The 23,602-nt window shown below is 35.2% G+C and overlaps 1 protein-coding gene across 1 annotated transcript; it reads right to left on the bottom strand.

Annotated features, from left to right (window-relative positions):
• Positions 1 to 581: 581 nt before the first annotated feature.
• Positions 582 to 12,281, bottom strand: LOC128204118 (uncharacterized). The gene is made up of 6 exons (XM_052905470.1): positions 12,093 to 12,281; positions 8,845 to 8,980; positions 5,623 to 5,763; positions 4,688 to 4,771; positions 1,130 to 1,331; positions 582 to 871 (listed from the first exon to the last, which is right to left on the bottom strand). The coding sequence occupies exons 1-6, from the start codon at positions 12,108 to 12,110 to the stop codon at positions 724 to 726; spliced, it is 729 nt and encodes a 242-aa protein (XP_052761430.1). The 5' UTR covers positions 12,111 to 12,281; the 3' UTR covers positions 582 to 723.
• Positions 12,282 to 23,602: the final 11,321 nt, after the last annotated feature.

Consider the following 23,602-nt stretch of genomic DNA (forward strand, 5'->3'; position numbering starts at 1 on the left):
GTGTATGTTTAAAATAAAATGAAATAAAACTATTTGGAACGTGACGTATCAATGAGTGTTGAATTATTGTATGTTGGACGCGAGTTTTAGAGAAATCGCCATGCAGCGGTTGCTTTCCTTCTCAAAAGGGCCGTCGTTATAAAATTGTCTTAAGTTAGGAATGAAAATGCAGTGAACGTGCAATTTACATGTTAACCCGCGTTGACAACAGGAACACTGATGCCAAGTGACAATGGATAAAGTACACTCAGAAACATTGTTCTAGACTCGATATGAGCGATTTTGACTCGGAGGAGATTCATCGTCTGGTTTAAGCAGTGCTTATGGTGAAACGTTTAATTTACAAATGAATTAAGGAATAAATGTCTAAATTATATCTAATTTTAAAATCCAATACTAATCTGCATGCTATCATATGATTACACCACAGACCAACCAATGACAAGATACGTTATGCATGGAGCAGGCATATCATAGTGTTGCTCACCATTTGCTGAAAAAAAAAACAAGTTGCATGCATATTTAATCCAACGATATGTAGGATGGTATGAATACATCTTTTACGAAATACAAAAAAAAAATACTTTTTTATTTCATTTAATTTCTGATATTATTCATTCACATCACTAAACTCTTTAAACAGTCAGTAGCAGTTGACATACGATTATATATCAAGTCCACTTTAGTGCCCGTTTCATTAAAGAAATAAACTGATCAGCGTCGCTATAAAACGCAGCAGCAGTAGTTTGAACACCATGCTCTTGGGTTGCAACCCCATTTTCCATAACTAAAGGATTCGATGACATCCGGCCGGGTTGGATCAGCATAGATGTATTTTATTATATTCAGCGCGTCGAAGCAAGAATACGGACTGAAAAAATAAGACAATACATTTGTGAATAAAATCTGTGTATGCACAGTTTATATTATATGGGCGGGAGTCTAAGCCATAAAGTTAATGTAACAAATTATGTATAATACACACACTAACAACATAAAAATACAAGAACCAGCCTAGCTGCTATTTTCAATTTGGCATTTTGTAAAGAATATTGATGTCATTTGTACGGATAAATGAAGTACCGCTACGAGTATTCTTGAGACGTTTAATTATATTTGAAATACGTACTTGCTGCGCTTAACTCTTCTGAACTTTTTATTCCAGTTCGCACAGATGCTCTTACATGATTGTTCGGTGCTACCGTTGACGTCGCAATCTTGCCATAATGCTAAGGCATACCCGAAATCTAAGTTGGAAGCACAATAAGCTTGGGCAACCTCGTCAGATTTGAAGTACTCCCAGTAAAACGTATCTCTGGCGTCCGTTTTCTCTGAAATGTTTCCATACGTTCTATTTGAAATGAATGATAGTCTTGGCTGACAATTAAATTATCAGATAAACTTAATGACTCAAGATTCAATATTAATTAACGTAACACCAAGATGGTCATGGCCTATGTGCACACTTAAATATATAAATTAGTGTTCTAGATTAACAGCAACTCTAAAGATTAAGAAGAAAAAAATGATTGTATAAGTTGCGAAACAAACAACCAAAAGTGTTCCGGAACCATTTTAAATCGATACCAATATCGACGCAGAAAGCATTACGGAAACCTTTCCCGATCTGTTTAACATCAATCGAAGTACACAGATAGACGGAATTGATAATTGTATCAAAGGTATTGATTTTTATATAGGTGACCTTACATTTGAAGCACTAAGAGCGACCATAACTCTTCAGGAAATTCGTTTTGCGCCGATAGGTAATAATGGCCATGAGTGCTCATGTTCGATAAATAACTTACTTAATGCTTTGTTTATTGATACTTTTAATATTTAAGTTGGTCATATAACGGATATGTTTAATATCAACTTGACGGAGATTATTCCTTAGTGTTTGTCATACGTCTTCGCTGGGCTGACGTTTATGACCCAAACATATATAGAGGAATACCCTAATTAGTAACCTCTTAAATATTTACGTGTGTGCTCACTAAAAGAGTCGAATACTGGTTCGATGAAAATACATTGCTGTCGGATGCACCGTTAGGTTTTCGGAAGGGATCCAGCAAAGAAAATGCAGTTTCGTTTTTTATAATATTTTGAAAAAATCGTTTTTAAGTTACGATAAGACCTAAGAAAGAAAATACATTGTGTTTATAGGAATGTTGCGTCATTACTGACTACTTTGAACTGCTTCTACAATAGAACGTTGGCTGTTGTATAAGCCTGTACAGTTAATGTATCATGGAATTGCTTTTTGCAAAGGTATTGGGTGATTTAACAGACGATTCCCAAAGAAATCCAAACCATCTTACGATTATTTTCAAACGTATTTTCACGACGTCGTTAGCTTAAGGACGGTAGTACCCGCGGGCAACAATCGCCAGTATATACACAATACAAGCAAGCGAAAACTACGTTTAGAATAATAATAAGAAGCTATTGAGAATTCATTCTATGACGAGCTTAACAAAACGGCTATGTTGGACGCACAACTTCTGTTTATAGTTTAAACATATTTATTTAACAACGATTGTGAAACAAGTTACATGTATAACAACATTATATTAATCACTCTCGTTGGCCCGATTTTGCGCGAGAGGGTGGTCTCCTGTTGTGGGGGAAACCGGAGAACCCGGAGAAAACCAACTTGCCCGGCTTGGAGACCATGAACCAAACTCACTTGCGCCCGAGCCGGAAAATGAACCCGGGTCGACTAGGTGAGAAGCGAGTGCGCTCACCACTGCCCTAACCGGACAACCTGTTGGTAAATTCCGTTAGTCCCGCATTTGCAAACGATATATCACTCGTCGCATTTTGTCCTTCATGTAGATTATCAGTTTTATCTATACTTGGATATGAAGCTATATCCTACAATAGTTGTATAAATATATTGGCACCAAAATGGTATAATTTTGAACTTTGCCATTATTGAATATGTGTTATATGTCTATCAATGTTTGTATATATATAATAAATTTCTTCAGCCATGGTGGAAATAAAGATGTTGAGTTGTGTTTAGGGTAGGGCGTTATACTTCAAGTAGTGGACATCTTAACTATTTAGGCCTTGTATTTAACTATACGGGAACGTTCGTTCTACATAAGTCATATGTATTCGGTAAGGCGCTTGGAAGTTATTATTAAAATATATCAACATATATGACGTATATATTCAAATGTTTGCGAGATCAGTTAAGGGTTTTTTAAAATCAAAATACGTAGAAAGTATCTATCTGAAATTTTGCGAGTTTGTAGTCTACAGAGAAGTCGCGCTCTATCATATATATTTACAACGTCATGCTTATTATTAAACATTGGTTCAAAGTACATCATTTCTTATAATATTTAACTATTATAAATTACTTGAAATCCATGGATTTAAGCGAGGGGTTCATCCCGAGAATTTTTTTTTTTTGCTTCAGTTTTTTTTTTGGTAGTTTTTATATTTTCAAGATTGCGAAATATATATTATATACTTGCATTTGCATAGTATGTTTTGTAAGGCTTAATATTATATAGAACAAAACAAATAGAAAGCATCTTACTCAATAACCTGTAACCTGCCATACTCAAGAAATTGTGGATGGATTTAATTTTGTTTTAATAACAAAATGAAAGAAATAAGGACAAGCCCAGTAGTCATAGAAATTAAAAGAAAAGAAACATGTTTAGGGGCACAATGTAAGGGCCAAAACGACAATGAGCAATAGACACAAACATATTAATTTCATTAACACATATACAAACAACAAACACAAAGTGAGACCAGATACACAAATACAAACACCAAAAGCAAACTAACACCCGATATATGTACACAAATACAATCACCACAAATAAACCATACCCTCATTAAAAATGCTTTGCCGTTAAATGATGATTTAACAACCTTAGACCTGTTCGTGAAACAAGAGTTCACTGGTATTCGAGTCAACTGAGGGCTTTAACTTGTAAGCACGGCCATACACTCTTCCATCATTTATCAATAATTACTAAATTAAATTGTATAAGCTTTATCAGGGCATGCATCAATTGATTTATTGTGCAAATATACAGTGACACGAAAGCTTCATCAATTGTTATGTAATTATAGTGTTTTTTTGTCAGATACGTGTAACACATCGACCTTTTCCAAACGAAGTAAAGGAAGCCTTACAGAGATAACTCATATAATATGCTTTAATAATATTCTAAAATGAATAAAGTTGGATTAGTTTAAAATCTTAATATATTGTAATAATGAGAATCACTCCAGAAAAAAAAAACATTTTTTGTTCATCAATTACCAAACTAAATCTAAAGCCACTCGCTATGTTGTGAACACAAAAATGACTTCCGCCCGTACACCTTTATAAGACATACATGTTGAGTAGTATGCACAACTTGTATTATGATATTTAAATTAACGCCGAGCGAGGGATGCATCATAATCAAAATGGATTTTAATAGTTTTGACATCTTCTGAGGATTAATTGTATATTGACGGAGTGTCGTGGTCTCTATGACAAAACAATGAATGAAACTTGTTGATGCATGGTATAAAAGGCGCCACGTAGGTTGTGTCATAATAATCCTTTACAAATCGTTTTCATAAGAGAATAACAAGATATAATAAATGAAAGAATGTACAGATAAATATAACATAAGAACCCTACACCAGATAAGAGTTTTCTACGTACTCGGTGTCAACCTTGCGAGTCCCACGGCCTGCATAGTTTGGTTCTGTGTCGCGCCATCGAAGCCGAAGTTAAGAAAGGGTCCACCTTGAGAAATGGTATAAGATTAACAATAACCGATAGAGTACAGTCCAATTATAAATGTTCAGAGATGTAATGTCTATGCTAGTGCAAAACTATGAGACAGTTTGTAGCGCACACTTTCGTTGCGCTTGCTGTTATCCAGTAATCAAACGTTATGACCCTTTCATAAGTTTAAACAACGAATGTTGTTGTTTTTTAATTATTTTGAAAAAAAAGTTATGAGAAGTAACCGCTGACCAGCCTGGTGATAACTAATCAAACTCAAATGCACCAACGCCGGAAATCGAAACTGGCCGCCTTAGTGAGAAGCGAGTGCTCTGACCACTGAACCGGACAAATTGCGATAAGATAGAAATATCGTTATATAGGCCATTTGTGTATTAATTTACGACTATGATATCTCATTCATAAAGGTCCAATTGCATATTATTTTTCTAATAATTATTTCGCTCTTAAATTGTGTGTATTGTGAGTGTATAATGCAATAATTACAGTACTGAATATATACATTATAACTTGAATTAAATAGTGCTATTTTTTTAAACTTTTTATCAATTAGCGTTAATCGTTATTTCATTGTATGAATGACTACAATGTTATCTTAAAATAAAAATAAAAATCCGATTCTGGTACCTAGGTAGATTGTTTACAAAATGGAAATAACTATGGCACAAACAGTTATGTACAAACTATCCATAGGCTTGAACTAAAGCTATTGAGCGGAACCACCAGTTTGAATATCCGCCGGCGATATTTGCCCTTTTGACAAATGACATAAATACAAATCCAATAACTGCGGGAAACGTCGACAATAATTATTGATATGTTATTTAAGTAATGTCAACTAAACTAACCAGGAATGCACTTCTTGGATTCCTCGTCGAATATGAAGTACGTTTTGCAGACGCACAATTTACTATATCCGTATGTGACACATATTGCATTTTCATCTTTACAGTACTGACAGTCGTCACAACACTGGCCGACGTCGAGCGCTGAAATATAGGCAAACACTAACGCCATGGTTACAGTAATAAATAAATATCAATAAGGAAGATTGGTTAAATGCGTTTTAATAAAACAAGCTACGGGGGCACTGTAAAGCTGACGACATAATATAATGAGTTATTAATGTTTATTCCATTTCAACCGGTCGAGGTAGAAATAAGCATTTTTTCACAATTACTGACTGGGTTCAGTAACTGTTCAGCAAATTAAATCATTTTTTTTTAAATTTCATTTTATCTAGGTTATGTATCACATTTAATACGTAAATAAGTGTGTAAATAAGCTTTTAAGAAAGCTTCCCGTACATACAGAGTGTTCATATATATAGTAAGCGGTTCCATGAAGGCAATATTTTTCCATTGTACTAATGATTTGTATAATATAAAACTCTTTTATTCTATGCATATATTTTTTTGTTTGATAACCAACTGATGTTTTATGTATTTTATTTGTCCTTAAATTTCAAACTATTTCAAACAGATGTTCGTCGGCGAGACGCCAAAAGTGTGGAGCTCGCCAAACGTCACGAATATGCAGCAGTTATGAGAAGGATTGATCTTTTAACTGGAATCTAATTAAACTTTTGATATTTTCGGATGGTTATTGTACGAGGTACGCTTCCTCCTAGTAGCAAATACAAACAAGGCTAGGAGGAAAGTCGCTCAAAAAATGAGGGATTTTTCGAAACCGCTCTGGGGGAACGCTGCCGGATTAAGAGGACAGTCGCTCAAGACATGATGGAATTTTCGGAACTGCTCCGGCGTAACGCTTCTGCATTAAACGGTCAGGGGCGGTCAGCCGAGCAGACGACTTTAACCCCCGGTTCATATGGTTTCATAAACTGTATCGATTAAACGATTTTATCCGTTCAATTCATTTTCACAGATCCATCATAGCAGATAATTAACATTGACAAGTATGTTTAAAATTTCAGTCTATTTCGATTCGATGTAAGTGTAAGTGTATGGCATTTTAAACATTAGCCAATGAAATGACAGCATTGATTGTCATTTATAGAATTCGTTTCATTGTACAGCAAACCTTTATATTGAAAACATCGATATCACGAGGTTTAAATGAATACTTGAACACACATTTTGATAGTTTAACATTTCACTTTACCTTTAGCCAAATGGTTAAGCCTCAGAACAGATATAGTAGACAGACGACTACGAAAGCTTAGTATCCGGTAGTACGGTTTACACAAATGGAATTAAACTATACAGTCATAATGTATACATGCAAACATAGAATGGACAATATTGAATCATATTCACTCGTGTTGAACCAAGATTTGAACTTAGACGGAAAAAACACATCAACTTGACCAAAATATCTTCCTTAAATCCCTTGCCATGGTTTTTAAGTACTTTTTCCACTTTGCAGGTTTGGTAAGGATCAATATTATTTTTCTGATGTTCGCTTTGATAAAATTTTCCTTTATATCTCTACGACAACATTTATACGCTTGGAATACTTCTTCAGTGAATGTTTCGTCGTATGCTCGTGTAAATTTCTGTTTTAAATGAGAAATTCTGACATTGTCCCCAATTCTATATTTGAATGGTTTCCGTTATGGATTATCTCTGCCTTTCCGTGGCAAAGTAGGTAGCTAATCTGACTGTCTTCTGGTTGTTGGCTGTGACGTCCACCGATCAATAGTTCTGTGATATGTTCGATTGTAGCTTTCAGCAAAAGTCTGCAAGACTGGCAGATAGGTTAGTGTTTAATTTTCAGAATGGCCCGTTCTGATGTAGACATCATGATTTTTCGCTACCGTTCACTACCCTCATTCCGTCCTTAGTTTAAACTTTATTTATTTAACAAACAGCATACAAACATACATACATTATATGTATAGAAATGAAATACATCACAATATGTTCGAGGATTAGAAAACAAGAAATAACTTATATTAATTCTGCTCCTCTGCTTAGATAAAGTGCACAAGAAACAGATGAGACATGGCATATGCTACGTTGAAAATGATTATAATTGATTCCGTCCTTTTTACTATTTGTCATTAAAAATTTACTCCAGGTTATCTAACTATTACATATACTTTAAATGAGTGATACATTATGATGATAATAATAATATTGATAATAAAACTGAAATTCGTTTCATCAACCCTTATTGTTTCCCTTTAAAATTTATAAATGCGTTTATCCTTTTTAAGACTTTCCCTATAACTCTCATTTAATGCATATTGAAAACCACCTAGACACGAACAAAACTATAAATTAATGATTAAGCACTATGGAAATAGGCGACAATTGAATAGATACAATATTACTTGGCATGCATTAACAAGGACTACATCAAGCATCAACACAAGATCTAACCTAGATAAAGATAACTTTCAAGTTTTAATTTCTTTTAAGGTATGAATTGCGGGATTGATGTCATTATCGTGGTATGTACGCATTTGTGGTGGTCAAATTAGGTGGGTCTGAGTCCGAAGGACTCAACACGTACCTTGAACGACCAATTGGGTTCATATTCCTGAATATGAAATAAAGCCAGCGATTCATTATCTATATTTACACCAAAAGTTCATTATTTCATTCAAGAATTGTTAAAAAATATTTAATTTCCTTTAAGAAAACATTACGGTGTTCGAACACTTATTCCAGCAAAACATTTAACTTATCATTTATTAACTCTTTCTAAAATGATGACGATTTTACGGTACCTTCTGACACAATACAAACAATTAATAGAGTGAAAATTTTTCATGGTTATTGCTATGCGATGATTTGCGACCCGAACATATCCGAAGATGTTCATCGGATGATAACCGCAATTTCCGAAACGCAGTTCATTTAAGAAATGGAAGTTAAGGTAAAAATATTCACCATATAAAGGCTGGTTAATATTCTGATGTACATATCTAAAGCAATTTAAAAAACGCCATTTCAAAATGTATATAGGACAAAAATACAAGCCCAACAACTGGTTTTAATATTTGAAGGCCATGCAAAATATCAAATAATTGTCGGGTTGTTCCCCTTTACGATTACAAAAATATAGACAAAGGTTGAAATCGGCGTTATATTTTTACTTACGGATACACGGGCAGGGTGGTGGCTCGCTTGGAGTATCCTCACAGGTAGAGGTTTCACTAGGGGTTTCGCTGGAAGATTCGCTGGATTCAGATTCAGATCCACCTCCGCATTGTACAGCTGCCAGAAGGGCAAGAATCTGTTTATAAACGGCGCAATAAGGATTAAATTGATTCGTAAGAGTATTGTTAATTTTTTGATAAAGTTCTGGGTTTGACCGATTTAGGTTTAAAATTCGCTAACCCTTTATAATAACAATGACAAATAGATGTTCTACATACCACTTGGTGAAACATGATGTAAAACGAAATGTGATGTGCGGTTTGCCTAATTCCGCTGATAAATAAAGATGCGTGTGTCCATCTGAACAAAACATCGTACGGGCTTAAATATTATGTTGAAAGGGTAAGTGTCCACGTATGCAAGTTTGAGCTCAACTCAAAATGTCTTAGGGGCTTATGTACTAGGGGTCTCAGGGACTAATGAAATAAGGGTCTGAGTGTCTTATGCAATGGGGGTCTTAGGGGCTTATGTACTGCTGGTCTGAGGGTTTTATGTACTAGGGGTCTGAGGGTCTTATGTCCTAGGGGTCTGAGGGGCTTATGTAATGGGGGTCTGAGGGGCTTAAGTACTGCTGGTCTGAGGGTTTTACGTACTAGGGGTCTGAGGGTGTTATGTACAACAGGTCTGAGGGTTTGATGTACTAGGGGTCTGAGGGTCTTATGTACTAGGGGTTTGAGGGGCTTTTGTACTCGGGGTCTGAGGGGCTTATGTAATGGGGGTCTGAGGGGCTTATGTACTACAGGTCTGAGGGTTTTATGTACTAGGGGTCTGAGGGTCTTATGACTAGGGGTCTGAAGGGCTTATGTAATAGGGGTCTGAGGGGCTTATGTACTAGGGGTCAGAGGGTCTTATATACAAGGGTTTTGATGGGCTAATGTACTAGGGTTTAGGGATTAATGTACAATAGGTATGAGGGGCGTATATACTAAATTTTGAGGGGTAATGTACTCGTGGTCTTATTCACCAATGCACTAGGGGTCTGAGGAGCTAATGTACTAGGGGTCTTAGTGGCTTGAGTACTAGGGATCTAATGGGCATATGTCCTAGGGGCTTATGTACTAGGGATCTGAGTGGCTAATGTCTGAGGGGCTTTTGTACCACGCGTCTGAGGGGTTTATATACTAAGGTTTAGAGGGGCTTATGTACCTTGGGTCGGATGGGCTTATGTACTAGGGGTCTGAGGGGCTAATGTACTAGGGGTCTAATGGGCTAATGTACTAGGGTTTGAGGGGCCGATGTACTCTTTGTCTGAGGGGCGTATATAGTAGGGTCTGAGGGGATAATGCACTTTGGGTCTTAGGGGCTAATGTACTAGGGGTCTGAGGGGGGTTCAATTGGTCTGCATGACTAACATACGAGGGGTCTAAGGGGCTTATGTACTAGAGGTCTGAGGGGCTTATGTACTACGGGTCTGAGGGACTAATGTACGAGGGATCTTAGGGGCTAATATACTATTGGTCTGGAGGACTAATGTCCAAATGGTCTGAGGGACTAATGTACTAGGGGAAAAGAGGCAAATGTTCTAGATGCTAATATCCGTCTACTATATCAGATGTACGTGGGCATGTCCTTTCGAGTATGTTTATTCAAAAAGTTTCAGTTAAAGAGGGGTAAATAATGTAATTATTTATGGTGAAATTGGACGTGTCTTTTAGCAGGCGATTAGATCTCATCATATTATAATTCCCGTACAAGGGATTATAATCTTAATAAAAAGAAATACTCTACATTGTAAATTGTTCTGAGGAATACCTAAATCAGACAAGATGGTGTGCATAGATGAGCAGTTTATTACGAACAGCCGGCTTCTATGATCTATGTTTGTTCCAGGTTGTAGGTAATGATAATATATTTGTTTTAAATGCTAAACAGAAATTAAATTACCATTTTATTCAAAACTAAAAAATGAAATATTTTTTCAAATCTAGTAGAGCATTGTTTTACATGCACATATCATGTTTTAAACCTAATACCTATTTAAACTCATGTATTATAAAAACAAATTCGTTTCAACTTATCTATGTAACGTGTATCTGCACATAGACTTAAAAAAGATGCAAAATCAAATTCAATACCTATTAATCAGAGAACGCGTAACATATGCCAAGCCTAAGAAGACGAACGCCATATATTATATTTTTTCCGATATACGAGTGAAATATATACCATTGTTAAAGTGCAGCTTTAACGTAGGCCATTTACACACGTATGTATATATCGTTGTGCTTTGCTAATGTCTGGTATCGCCTTCTCTACTATAATAATACTACTTATAGATGATGTTAGCAAAATTTGAACTCTTTTGATTATGATAGTCATCATGATATGACTTGTTTGTATAAAGAAAAAACGGAAAATATTTTCATTACAAATAGCTTTACGTACTACTAAATGAAATTAAGGATTAGCATAATGACATCAAAGATGTGAACAACTAAATATTTTTTTTTTAAATCATGCATCCCATATATTACCATGCCAATTGATATGAAAACAATACGTTGTAAAATATGTCATTAATATCCATACCGGCTTTATTCGTTTCTAATTTCATAAATTTGGCAATGAAAGGAAGAGCATGACCTTGTCATTTGTACAAAATTATGCTATATTCACACTGTCAAACGCGTTTAATCGTACACATGCTTAATGTAAATTGCCACACATCGCTTTCCTCTGATAATGTTATGCTTTTATTACCATAGTCCTGTATGTTATCGATATTAACTTTGTTAGTTATTTATTGAAAATTACTATTGATTTTAAAGAAAAACTTAAACCTATTATATTGAACGAACGAGATTCGAGAGTAATGTATAATGCTTGGTTCAGTATCTGTCTCAAGCCGACCGTTCAATAAGTACCGTGCGTATATTGGATTATCAGTGTACCTGAGCCGCATCATACTTATACTCCTGTGTTTTGGTTTCCGTTCTGTGATATAAGAATAAGTTTATTCACGAAAACAAATACGCTTTAACCAATACGGTGCCACTATATTTTGAGTTACTTGTTCGTCGAAAAACAATGGTTGTACACCTTATTCATCATTAGTCTTAATTTCGAAATCAAACTGAATTGCATTTTTTCTAAATTTCTGATCAGTGTGACAACACAAATTTACAACTGAGTATTTACAATTTTGCAAATCATTTTACATTTATAAACAATAGTGTAGTCATACTTACGAGAATTATCCTGAACATTTTTTAAGAGTATCCGTAATATCAGAGTGCAATTTTTATCATCACACACTCGCAATATCCCAACTAATCATGCGCTTCACTAATATATAATAAGCGTAAAAACATAACTTTTGGGGCTGGTATTAATCAAAAGCATCCATTGCAAGCCAAGAAATCTGTCGTTTCCTGTTGCGCGCGCATAAACAACAGTGTATGTCCTAATGCGCACGTACACATTTGTGCACTCTAATGCCATTTTGTGCGTAGGAATATGAAGGTAATTTAAATATTCTTTCGTAATATAATGATGAAACTGATAGCGATATTCTCTTCGATACGGTACCATATGTTAGATTATTAACGCTTTGAATATTCATTCGTACAACAGATTGTATTATGCATGCAACATATGAACAAATCAATGCAAATTTATAAAAAAATATGTTTTTTTTGGTGAAGCTTAAATGTTAAACCCCAATGCAATTAAGAAAAATAAACGTTTTAGAGAATCGTTAAATCGGTTCCACATTTAAACAGAACATTTCATTTTGTGATCGTTTTATTTTGTTGTCGTAGTTTTTTCTAGAACAGTCAAAACTAGGACCAAGGTATAAGTTTGATATAAAGAAAATTTCGTTAAACGGAAAATTCATCTATAGGAGACCACACTAATTTGACATTCACCAATTGAAGTCTTTTGGAACACCAGAAGGAGACCACTCTGACGGAAAATACACCATTAGGAGACCACTTTGAAGCAACATAATTGTATAACAATAGGAGACCACTATTATGGAATATACAACTCTGCCAGAACATCTACCAATAAAAGACAACTCTGGAACATACACGAATAGGAGACCACTCTGACGCAACATACACCAAAAGGAAACTACTCTGACAGAACATACACCAGTAGGAGACCACTTTGACGGAACATACACAAATAAGAGAAAACTCTTCTGGAACATAAAGCTTTAGAAGACAACACCGCCGAAAACTCTACCAATAGGAGACCACTCCTACGGAACATACACCAATAGTACGTCACTTTGACGGAAAATACACAGGTAGGAGCCCACTTTGACGGAACATACGCCAATAGAAAAAAACCTCTTCAGAAACATACAGCAATAGAAGAAAATACCGCCGGAAAATGTACCAATAGAAGATCGCTCTGACGGAACATATACCAAAAGGACACCACGCTGACGGAACACGCACCAATAGGAAAAAAACTCTAACGGAACATTCACCAAAAGAAGACAAATCTGACGGAACATACACCAATAGGACACCATCCTGACGGAACATACACCAGTAGGAGACCACTCTAACGGAATATACAAGAATAGGAGAACACTCTGACGGAACATACATCAATAGGACACCACTCTGACGGAATATACATCAACAGGACACCACTCTGACAGAAAATACACGAATAGGACAACACTCTGACGGAATATACACCAGTATGAGACAAATCTGACGGAACATACACCAATAGGAGACCACTTCGACGGACCATACACCAATAGGAGACAAATCTAACGGAACATACACCAATAGGAAACCACTCTGACTGACAATACACCAGTAGGAGACAACTTTGACGGAACATAAACCAATAGGAGACAAATCTAACGGAACATACACCAAACGAAAACAACTGTTGGAACATACACCAATAGGTGACCACTTTGACGAAACATACATGTATACCTACAGGAAACCACTCTTACGGAACATACACCAAAAGGAGACCACTCTTACGGAAAATACACCAAAAGGAGACCACTCTAACGGAACATACCCAGAAGGAGACCATTCTAACGGAATATACACCAGAAGGAGACCACTTTGACGAAACATACACCAGTAGGAGACCACTCTGACGGAACATACAGCAATTGATGACAATTTTGAAAGAATATACAGAAATAGGAGACCACTCCAACACAACATACACCAACAGGAGACCACTTTGATGGAATATACACCAATAGGATACCACTTTGACGGCACAAAAACCAATAGGAGACCACTCGTTTGGAACATACAGCAATAGAAGACTACTCCGCCGGAACATCAACCAATAGAAGACAACTCCGCCGGATCATATACCAATAGAAGGCAACTCTGAAGGAACAAACACGAATAGGAGACCATTCTGACGCAACATACACCAAAAATGGACCACTCTGACGGAACACATTCACCAATAGGAGACCACTCTGAAAGAAAATACACCACTAGGAAGCCACCATAACGATACATACACCAAGAGGAGGAGACCACTCAGACGTAACATGCACCAATAGAAGACGACTTTGACGGAACATACACCAATATCAGATCACTTTATGTAATATTGAACAATAGAGAACCACTCTTACGGAACATACAACAATAGGAGACCACTCTTACGGAACATACAACGATGGAAGACCACTCTAACGGAACATACAACAATAGAAGACCAATCTGACGAAAACACAACAATGGAAGACCACTCTGACGGAACATACAACAATAGGAGACCACTCCTACAGAACATACACAATACATCGATCCGACCTGTCGATCACACAAATAATTATTGACCAATGAGAAAGCTGAAAATCATTCACCGCGTCCCGTCCACCATCTTGACCCACACACAAAGCGGCGATAAATGTTTACAACCGGACATATAATTAAAGTTTTTAGACTTAATCGTGAAAATGGTTCAACGATGCCCATGGGGAACATATAAAGCAGATGAGAGGAATCCGGAGAGGATAAATGGGGGCTGTTCTATACGATTTCCGACCCCAAAATCAGACATAAGCGATATGGATTTTGGACAAAATCAATGACCATCGCCGACGATTTATTGATTGTACTCGATAATCGTTTCATCACAACTCACTATATGCATTTGAACTAAGCTTACCCTTCATTAACTTGAAAACAACATGGAAATTCATACCTACTGTGGCTGGAATTGTGTGTTACCAATGGTTTTTTTTTTATTACAGAGTGTATGTATTAAACTTCTACCGATAAAACAATATAAATATCAGTGACACGCTCACTTTCCTTAAACGTAACTAAAATTCTGGCAATAGGATCATAACCGAACAAACACAAAGTCATAAGACAACACAGACGTTAGACAAATATCATACTATCGTTATTAGATAATGCTGCGGTTGATGAAGTCAGTATCAATTCAGTTAAAAACTTACCATGTTGCGTTTGCGTTAGCTGTTATGTGTCGCCATTCAAATGAAGTAAGTGGAGGAGCTACTTATATCATAAAATGGCACATTTGGCTCCATTTTCTCATTAATTCATCTACGGATACAGTTTTAATATTGAACCTGAACTAGGAATGTTAAAATGTCATGGCAATTGATCGTGAAAAAACAAAGATATTCCCAATAACTTGTATTAATTACCAACTGCTTTTCATCTCGAACAGCACCGATAAGTACTATTAACAGCGTAAACTGATAAATTTACAAAACAATTACATACTGCTAATTGATTAACAAACTACACCGATGATTTATAGAGCCCACCGTTGAAAAAGACATCAGTTTGCACACGGCATATTTTGTAAGAAGTATTATGTCATTTGGCACTGCGCACGTATGGTTCCGTATTTATAATACAATGCAAACTGAGACAGCTTTACTGCCACCATCATTCAAATTAAACCGTTTCCTGACAGGTCATATTAGTGCCGAGAAGATAACAGCTTTCAATACCTTATGATCTATACTAAAGATTAAGTACCTTGCATATTGTCAAACTAAATACTTTTGCGGTTGTTGGTAAAATATTTTGCTGCAATTATCTCATGTTGCCTAACGCTAGTAAATTTATCTTATTTTACTAATAAGGTAGTAAATGTTGAAATCCTTGATACCACTTTCCGAATATATATGGAAAACATTGCCTTAACAAAATTCGGTAGTAATTAATAATACTTAGATGGCGTTACATTACCATACTGCTTAAGATAAAAATCATCCACTAGCTCTAGTTTTATGTTACGTTTTTTTTAGTGTCCCAGGTATTCATTTTACGATTCGAATAGCACAAAGTGCCTTTTATACCTCAGTTAAAATATTCTTAAAAAAACATCAAGGTGCTTCTATTCTACTGCTCCTGGGTTGATATATATAGTAATGGTCTAAAATGAATTTAAGAACGATGCAGCTAATCGGACTGCTTGATATAAATAACGAACTTTAATAGTGAATAGTGTCAATAGTGTATAACCATAAAATTGACTTTAATTGCATATTTTAAGGTGCTTCTGTAATACGGCCCCTTGGGTAACATTTGAAATTGATTTAAAAACTATGAAGCTAATCGGAATGCGTGATATAAATAACGGATTAATAGAGTGAATTGAGTCAATGATGTCTTACCATAATAATGACTTAAGCTGCCTATTGATTACCTACCCTGACTAATGATTTTGTTTCCAATGTAGAGCAAATGCACGGTAGCTAGAACTAGGGACGTTGACGTCATTGCTGTCAACCAATCTTACTTTAGATACGTTCAGAGGAAGATATAATTTGGAAGTGTAAATTATTTCTAGTGTATAATTGTCTACCAAAGATATATCATCCAAAATAAATAAATCCGTCTAACAGGTATGCTATTTTTGACTACTTTTCATTTGCTTTTGATACTTAGACAACCCAATATCGGTGGTGAGTGGATTTAGTCCCACGAGGGAGGGATCAGGGAGGAGTGGGCTGGGTAGGAGTGGAAATTGGAAATTGAAAATTAAATATGAAATATCTTGCTGATTTTATTTCAAATACGTTGGGTTAGCCGGCCAAGATTGCAAGATTCTCAAAGCGGTGGAAGAAGCACGACAAACAATAGTTTCTCATTTGCACTTTTGGTGGCGTTGCATCACCCCTACAATCATTACAATACCACACATATTTGTAACAGTTTCGGCAGTAGCCAGCTGGAGAGAAAATGTTCAAAAGCTCATGTCGCTCACAATGTTCTACCGTAAAGACTCCAGCACAACACAATTGGCATTTCCAACAGAATGTTTTAAAATAATCATTGTACTGTAGTCCAGCAAACCCAACGATGTCAGTATATCGTTTTGCCATAGTGTGTGTATAGTACAGTCACCACTGTATGTTTAAATAGTTTGAAGTGCTCAAAAAAGCGTATAAACTATTTCCGGAACTTGCATTCGTCAACTTTGGAAACCAATGTTAGAAATTTGAGCTAACTAGCGTATTGCGGCTGTCTACAACACAACTGTGTGAATCAGAACGGGTAGTGTTTGAGTGATAAACACGGTTCACCTTACCATGGAAATGAAATAAACAGCAAGCAAAAATACAAATAATTGTTTATGATATATATATATAAGATATTTTCCAACAATAGCTGATCTATAAATGTGGCATTCGCTGCTGGTAATGGAGCATGCCTGACAAGATAAATGTCCACATGGTATAAACACAATGCACTTTTTGTTTGTGACACAACCTGTACAAATGTTTTTGTCGTCGAATTGTCGTGGCCACTCATGTCGCGTTTCTTCTTTCAACCTAAGATGATGCCATAGAAGGTCTCCTAATGGGGCTGTTTTGCGAAATATCTTGAATACTAATCGCATTTCAGCCAAAATGTTAACTTCTTTCTCCCTACCACAGCGTTGTGAAATGTTATTCAAGTCTGTTTTTATTTTTTTCAATTCAATGTTTATTTTTTGAACCTATGACAATAGGTCGCCGGTCTTCTGTTTCGGTTCGCACATCTTGCTTGGAGGTTTAATGGTAATCGCTGTATTTTGCAATATCTTCACACATTTATGGAGCAGTGAAAGAAATTTTCTTAGCATGTCTAAAGTGCGCTTGCTACTCTGTGTTCTTATTAATGTCTTTATTTGTCAGATTCACAGTGTTTTACACAATCTGCCAAATTGCTAATTAAGCTTAAAATTGTGTCTGACATGTTTGATATCAACTGAATGAATGGATGAATCAATCGATGAATGTAACTCGAGTAATAAGAGCTTGAAATTATAATGCAATGGAAACACTGATCCGTTTTGTTTACAACAATGACCATCATAAAGTCATTTCATTGGATAAACACGTGTGCATTATAAAAGTTTAAGCATATGATATAAAAGCTCATATTCTACAGTATGGGTATTCCTTAGCTGCAATACGTAGAGAGATGGCTAACGAATACAGATATAGCACATCTATTCCCCAGTATGAAAACAAGATAAACATACTACTTCAGAAATATCTCAAGTATTGTTCGAAAAATGTACCAACTCTTGTTCGTACAAGTTTGACCAAGGAACTCGAATACCTTGGACAATGTTCAAAAGTACAGACAATCAACAATATGAATATGGACGTTATGGCACATAGATAGCAGAAAATAACATTGGAAAGAGAAATCAATTTTCTAAAACAAGAAGGCCCGCATTTTTCTTAAGCGAATCGAAACAAACAGCATCTGCTTAGAGAGCACAAGCGACACATACGGAAACTAAACTAAAGGGAATTCTACAACAAATCACAAACGAAGTAGTCAGAGGCGATTTGAGCATCAAAGTTTGCAGAAGAAATTTGAACATCCCAGTTTGTAGAAGGAATTTGAGTAGCCATTCCGATACTAATGATAATCATGAGACAATGTCTGTGGCAATGAATTGGGGTGACGAACTTTAACGAAGAAAACCCCAGCGTATAACTTTTGAAAAATGTTTTGTTTCAACGAAACGCAAATTATGTTACGATTGCAAAATAAAACCTTTCGAACCACTTATTTTTGCTTCTCGTGCTTTTATTATTATTTTGTCATACAAATTGCTGAATAACACATCGTCAAATAAAAATTTAGGACGACGATCTTTTTCACCAAACACACGAAGACTAAAATCAGAGCCTTTAAATTAAAAAAAAAAAAACCCACTAAAATATGAATATGAAGTTTAAGTTATAAAGTATCATGTGAAAGCTTGTATCAGCATGTAAAAAAAGTTTCCAATATAGTTAAGCCACAGTTATTATTTATTTTGAAATCAATAAACATTTACATTTACAAAGATAATTACAGTTTTGATTTATTTTACATAATATTTTTTATCAATGTAAAGCCCGTATCTTATTCTATTTAAACAACAGTTCTACAAAAATAGCATTTGCCAGTTTTGATGGAACATGCATGACAAGTCAAATGGCCACAAGGCGCAAACACAATACACTTTTTGTTCGTAACACAAATTTGACAAATGTTTTTTTCATCGTTTTATAGTTGCAACTCCTTGTGGATGTTTGTCTCTCTGCTAAGATGATTACAAAGAAGATCTTCTAGCGTTGATACTTTTCTAAATGTTTTGGATACCGATCGGATTTTGGATAAAATGTCAATAGCCTTCTCCCTGCCACAACGTTCTGATATTGTGTTTAACTCAATTCTGTAGTTTTTTAAGTCACGTTTCATTTTCCATTGCCAGTTGTAACACTTGTCCAGATCTAATTTCTGGTTGGCTCATCTTGCTAGGAAGATTTTTTGATGAAACTATTAAAATAAAAATATTGTCGTTTGCCATCTTCACATAGTTAGTATATATGTAATGTCTTGTGGCGTTTCTATTTTGGCGGTTTGGGCCGCCAGTAAAGACCTATATCTATACTCAACCTATTCCTTGTTTATACAACTGATATAATATATATATATGATAAATATTTAATGTGAACATTTATCACCAAGTAGATACTAGATATGTATTGGAATATAGGAATAATATGTTTCACCTTGTTTTATGATTTGTTGTTGTTCTCATACGATGGTTTTGACCTTTAAGCTAATGATTTTCAGGTAGAAGTCAATTTAGGGTTGTGGTTTGTCAATTCCGAAATATATATAATACATGTTTTCTGCAAACTAAATTGATTGGGAAGAAAATTTAAAAATGGCATAAAGTAGAGAAACAAAAATATAGCAAAGAAAACAATCACCAACTAGTGTTTGTGACAACTAATTCAAATACAATGATTTAAAACCTAAGAAAACTGAAAACCGCAATGTTTGTAAGTGTTATCTGTTAAAAAAATAACAGGAAAACAAAATTGTCGTCACCTGCTACGACGTTAAAAAAGACGGATCGTACGTTTGATTAGTATAATGTTGATTCAACAGGTGTCCCTTTAATTGCTTTATAAGTCCCGTACGTTTAAGCATTCTTACTAATTTACTCTGATTTCTATTCTTTACCATAAAATGAAAACTACAAAGACAAGCCCAGTTGTCGAACATTAAAAAATAAACCATGTTAGCAGGCACAAGGCAAGAGCCTCAACCGACAATAAACTAGAGCCTCAAACAAATTTTCACCACGAACACCCATTCTTTCTGACAATCATGCAAATTATAAGCAGTTGCATATGCTTTGGAAATTCCAATACCTGCCATCAGAAAGTAAAACAATACATGGATATCGCAGATATTGATAACTTATTACTACAAGTGATGTCAATAGGAGTTGTGTACATTTCATTTTGTAACGAAGGCAATTTCGTGTCACTTCCCATTGTTTGAAACCAATATGTATAGTTAATGTAGTCCAAATCAACAAAATAACAACTTGATGTGTTTTTTTTTGAAATCCATTGACATGAATGGTTGAAATAGTATATGGTTTTAGTAATCAATGGATTCATTATTTAATACATCAAAAATGTAAAACTTAAGGTTACGTTAACAGAGTCAAATGCCTTTGTTTTAAAGCCTTGCACATTTTCTGTTTGCAAAATACATTTTCAATTACCATCGGAAAATAGGTTACCTAAGTGAGCAAAAACTAATTCCAGTTAGTTTTTGATTTACGTGTACGACCTAATTATAAGTGAATACAAGGATGACAATTGTTCTACGGTATAATCTCGGACCGTTTATTTCTATATCGGACACAGTTCCATTACTCACTGGATCAACACAATCTCGTGTCACAAAATCCTATTGATACTAGTGTTTTACTGTCATTTTGTTGTTTATTAATGGTTTGCAAGTTCAATATATCGGGTGTTCCATTTGAAATTGTATTTTAAGTTTGTGCACTGTGGTCAATTGTTGTAACATAATTACATCACGCCAAATTGATAAACATAATGGTGAGAGAACGTGATTCCTTTTGGCGCAACACTGAAAGAGAAACTATAAGTAAACATAGAATTATTACGTGGTACAGATAGAAGTTACTTTGAACTTGAAAACTTCATGGGTGTTTCAATAATAATTTTCTTTGAAGTCTTTAATGATCAAATAATAATTAACAGTTATAACAAAAACATTCTTAGATTTTCTAACATTTTATATTAAAATCAGGGTTAATAGTTATTTAGATTTTAATTATATTTTTTATATCAGTCATATCAACGTTTTTCATGCTTTTTGTCTATTTGTAAATTTAAATATTTTATTTACAACTTATTTACAAATCTCATTTACATTTATAAGACGACCTACAATGTATTTCTTTATACTCACGATAAAAAATAAAATTAAATTAAGGGGCCGAAATGTCTCTGTTGTAAATCACGAAGGGGTCGAAACGTCTCGAGTCATTTTAATTAAGGGGACGAAATGGCAGGGCCGAAACGTCTTAGGGGCCGATTTGGTAGTAGGCCGATTTGGTAAGGGGCCGATTTGTCTTGCTCCGTACATAATACACGATAAGCATTCGCTTAATAAGTATAAAGCATAAATTGTTTTACGAACTACTGTTGTACTGGCATACATCCGAGGTTGTTTTATTATGGTAGATGCCGGGGTGTTCTGATTGTCATTACGAGCTCTGTACGAAACCCCTATTTCATTTGTTCTTTCGGTGGTATATTTAAATATATAACCTAACACTGAATATATAAAAATATATTTGATCTCTTTTTGTCTTAGAATATCGCTCTTTTTAATGCTAAAAACCAAATGAACGCACATAATATTGTGAATGAAATCAAATAAATAACTTTTTATATGATAACTTTGTGCGCGATATTGCAATATTTCTCAGATAAAAGTTAAAAAATGTAGTTTCTCTCGACCAATCGGCACTTTCTTACACAGAGAGAATAAATACCATTAAAAGTGTTCTTTTACTTTCTTAGATTTGTCACTATTTGTATGATTTAAGTAATCAATTTACTAGTTGTCTCCTTTAACACTATGTGACCTGTTTATTGCTATAAAAAGGTTATTTTCGATCTACAAATCTTTCCTGAAATGTAATACGGCTTGTCTTGTTTACTAAAACTTTGCCTAAAGCATGCCTCTCCTTTTGCCTGGACTGATACTGCGCCTTCGCCTACCCTCAACGCCTGCAGGTTCCTTGCCCTCCGGAAAATAGACGAAATTAAAGGCAAAAACAGGTTAAGACCTACGCACTGCTTTTGTCGATATTAACCATTTGTGCCTATGGGCTGATGATGCAAATTTGGTACAATTGGTATTTGCAATCGGGTTGCTACTGATAGTTCTTGGATCGAAGGTCGTTTCGACCATATCAGAATTATTCTGAACTGGTCACTTGCAAATACGGAATACCCTGTAATCAGACACAATAGGTAAAAAGCATATGCAAACATCCCCTTCCATGGAACTGTCAATTACATCAAGTGCTTAAACGTTTTGGTGTGGGATCAAAGAACAAGCTATTGGGACTTGTTTGTTCAGAATATCTGGTGAGTGATTGACCCGTCTAGTGTCCATTTTGTTGGATGTATCATTGTCCTTGAAAATGTGTCTGGTAATATATTCAGCTATTTGTTCAGGTATTGTACTACTGATGTGTTGTCTGAATGAATTAGAACTGTCTGATTTGCCAGTAATAAAAGAAAATTTACTAGAACATTGTTTCTTGCTTCCAATTCCAAATAATTGATATGCATTTTCTTTTCCTGCATTGTCCACATGCCATGTGTTAACTACGTGTCTAGCCCCTCCCCCTCCCCCCCGATGTTCTACTAGATGAGCTGTTAAAAGGATCTTAAAACTTAAATTCTTAGAACTAGGTTTCCGAAAAACTTCTCATTCGGAGTAGTATGAGATAACATTTCTATGAAAGAATCTAAAAAAATCATATATTAATGTTCTGTTGACTTTAATTGCCCTGATATCGACTGCTAGGCGTATCCTTTTCAGTCTATCTGATATCAGGAAAATATCCTCTACAAGATTTTGTCTGATAGCATTTTGACTTTCACTTAACCAACCGTCGAGGTAAACGGCTTGACGATTGCCGACATGAGCTGCTACTATTGCAAATACTTTTGTATATGCCCGAATCGCTACGATTAGGCCAAATGCCATGCCTCTCAATTGGTAAACATGGTTGTTTACACAAATTCTTATCAATGTTCTGTGACTTGGAAATATTTGAATGTTTAGATATGCATCTGCACGGTCTTGGGAAAAGGCGAAATCTCCGTTCTTTACTTGATAAAATTATTTTTAAA

This window comes from Mya arenaria, chromosome 10 (genome assembly GCF_026914265.1).
Source record: "Mya arenaria isolate MELC-2E11 chromosome 10, ASM2691426v1".
Lineage (NCBI taxonomy): Eukaryota > Metazoa > Mollusca > Bivalvia > Myida > Myidae > Mya > Mya arenaria.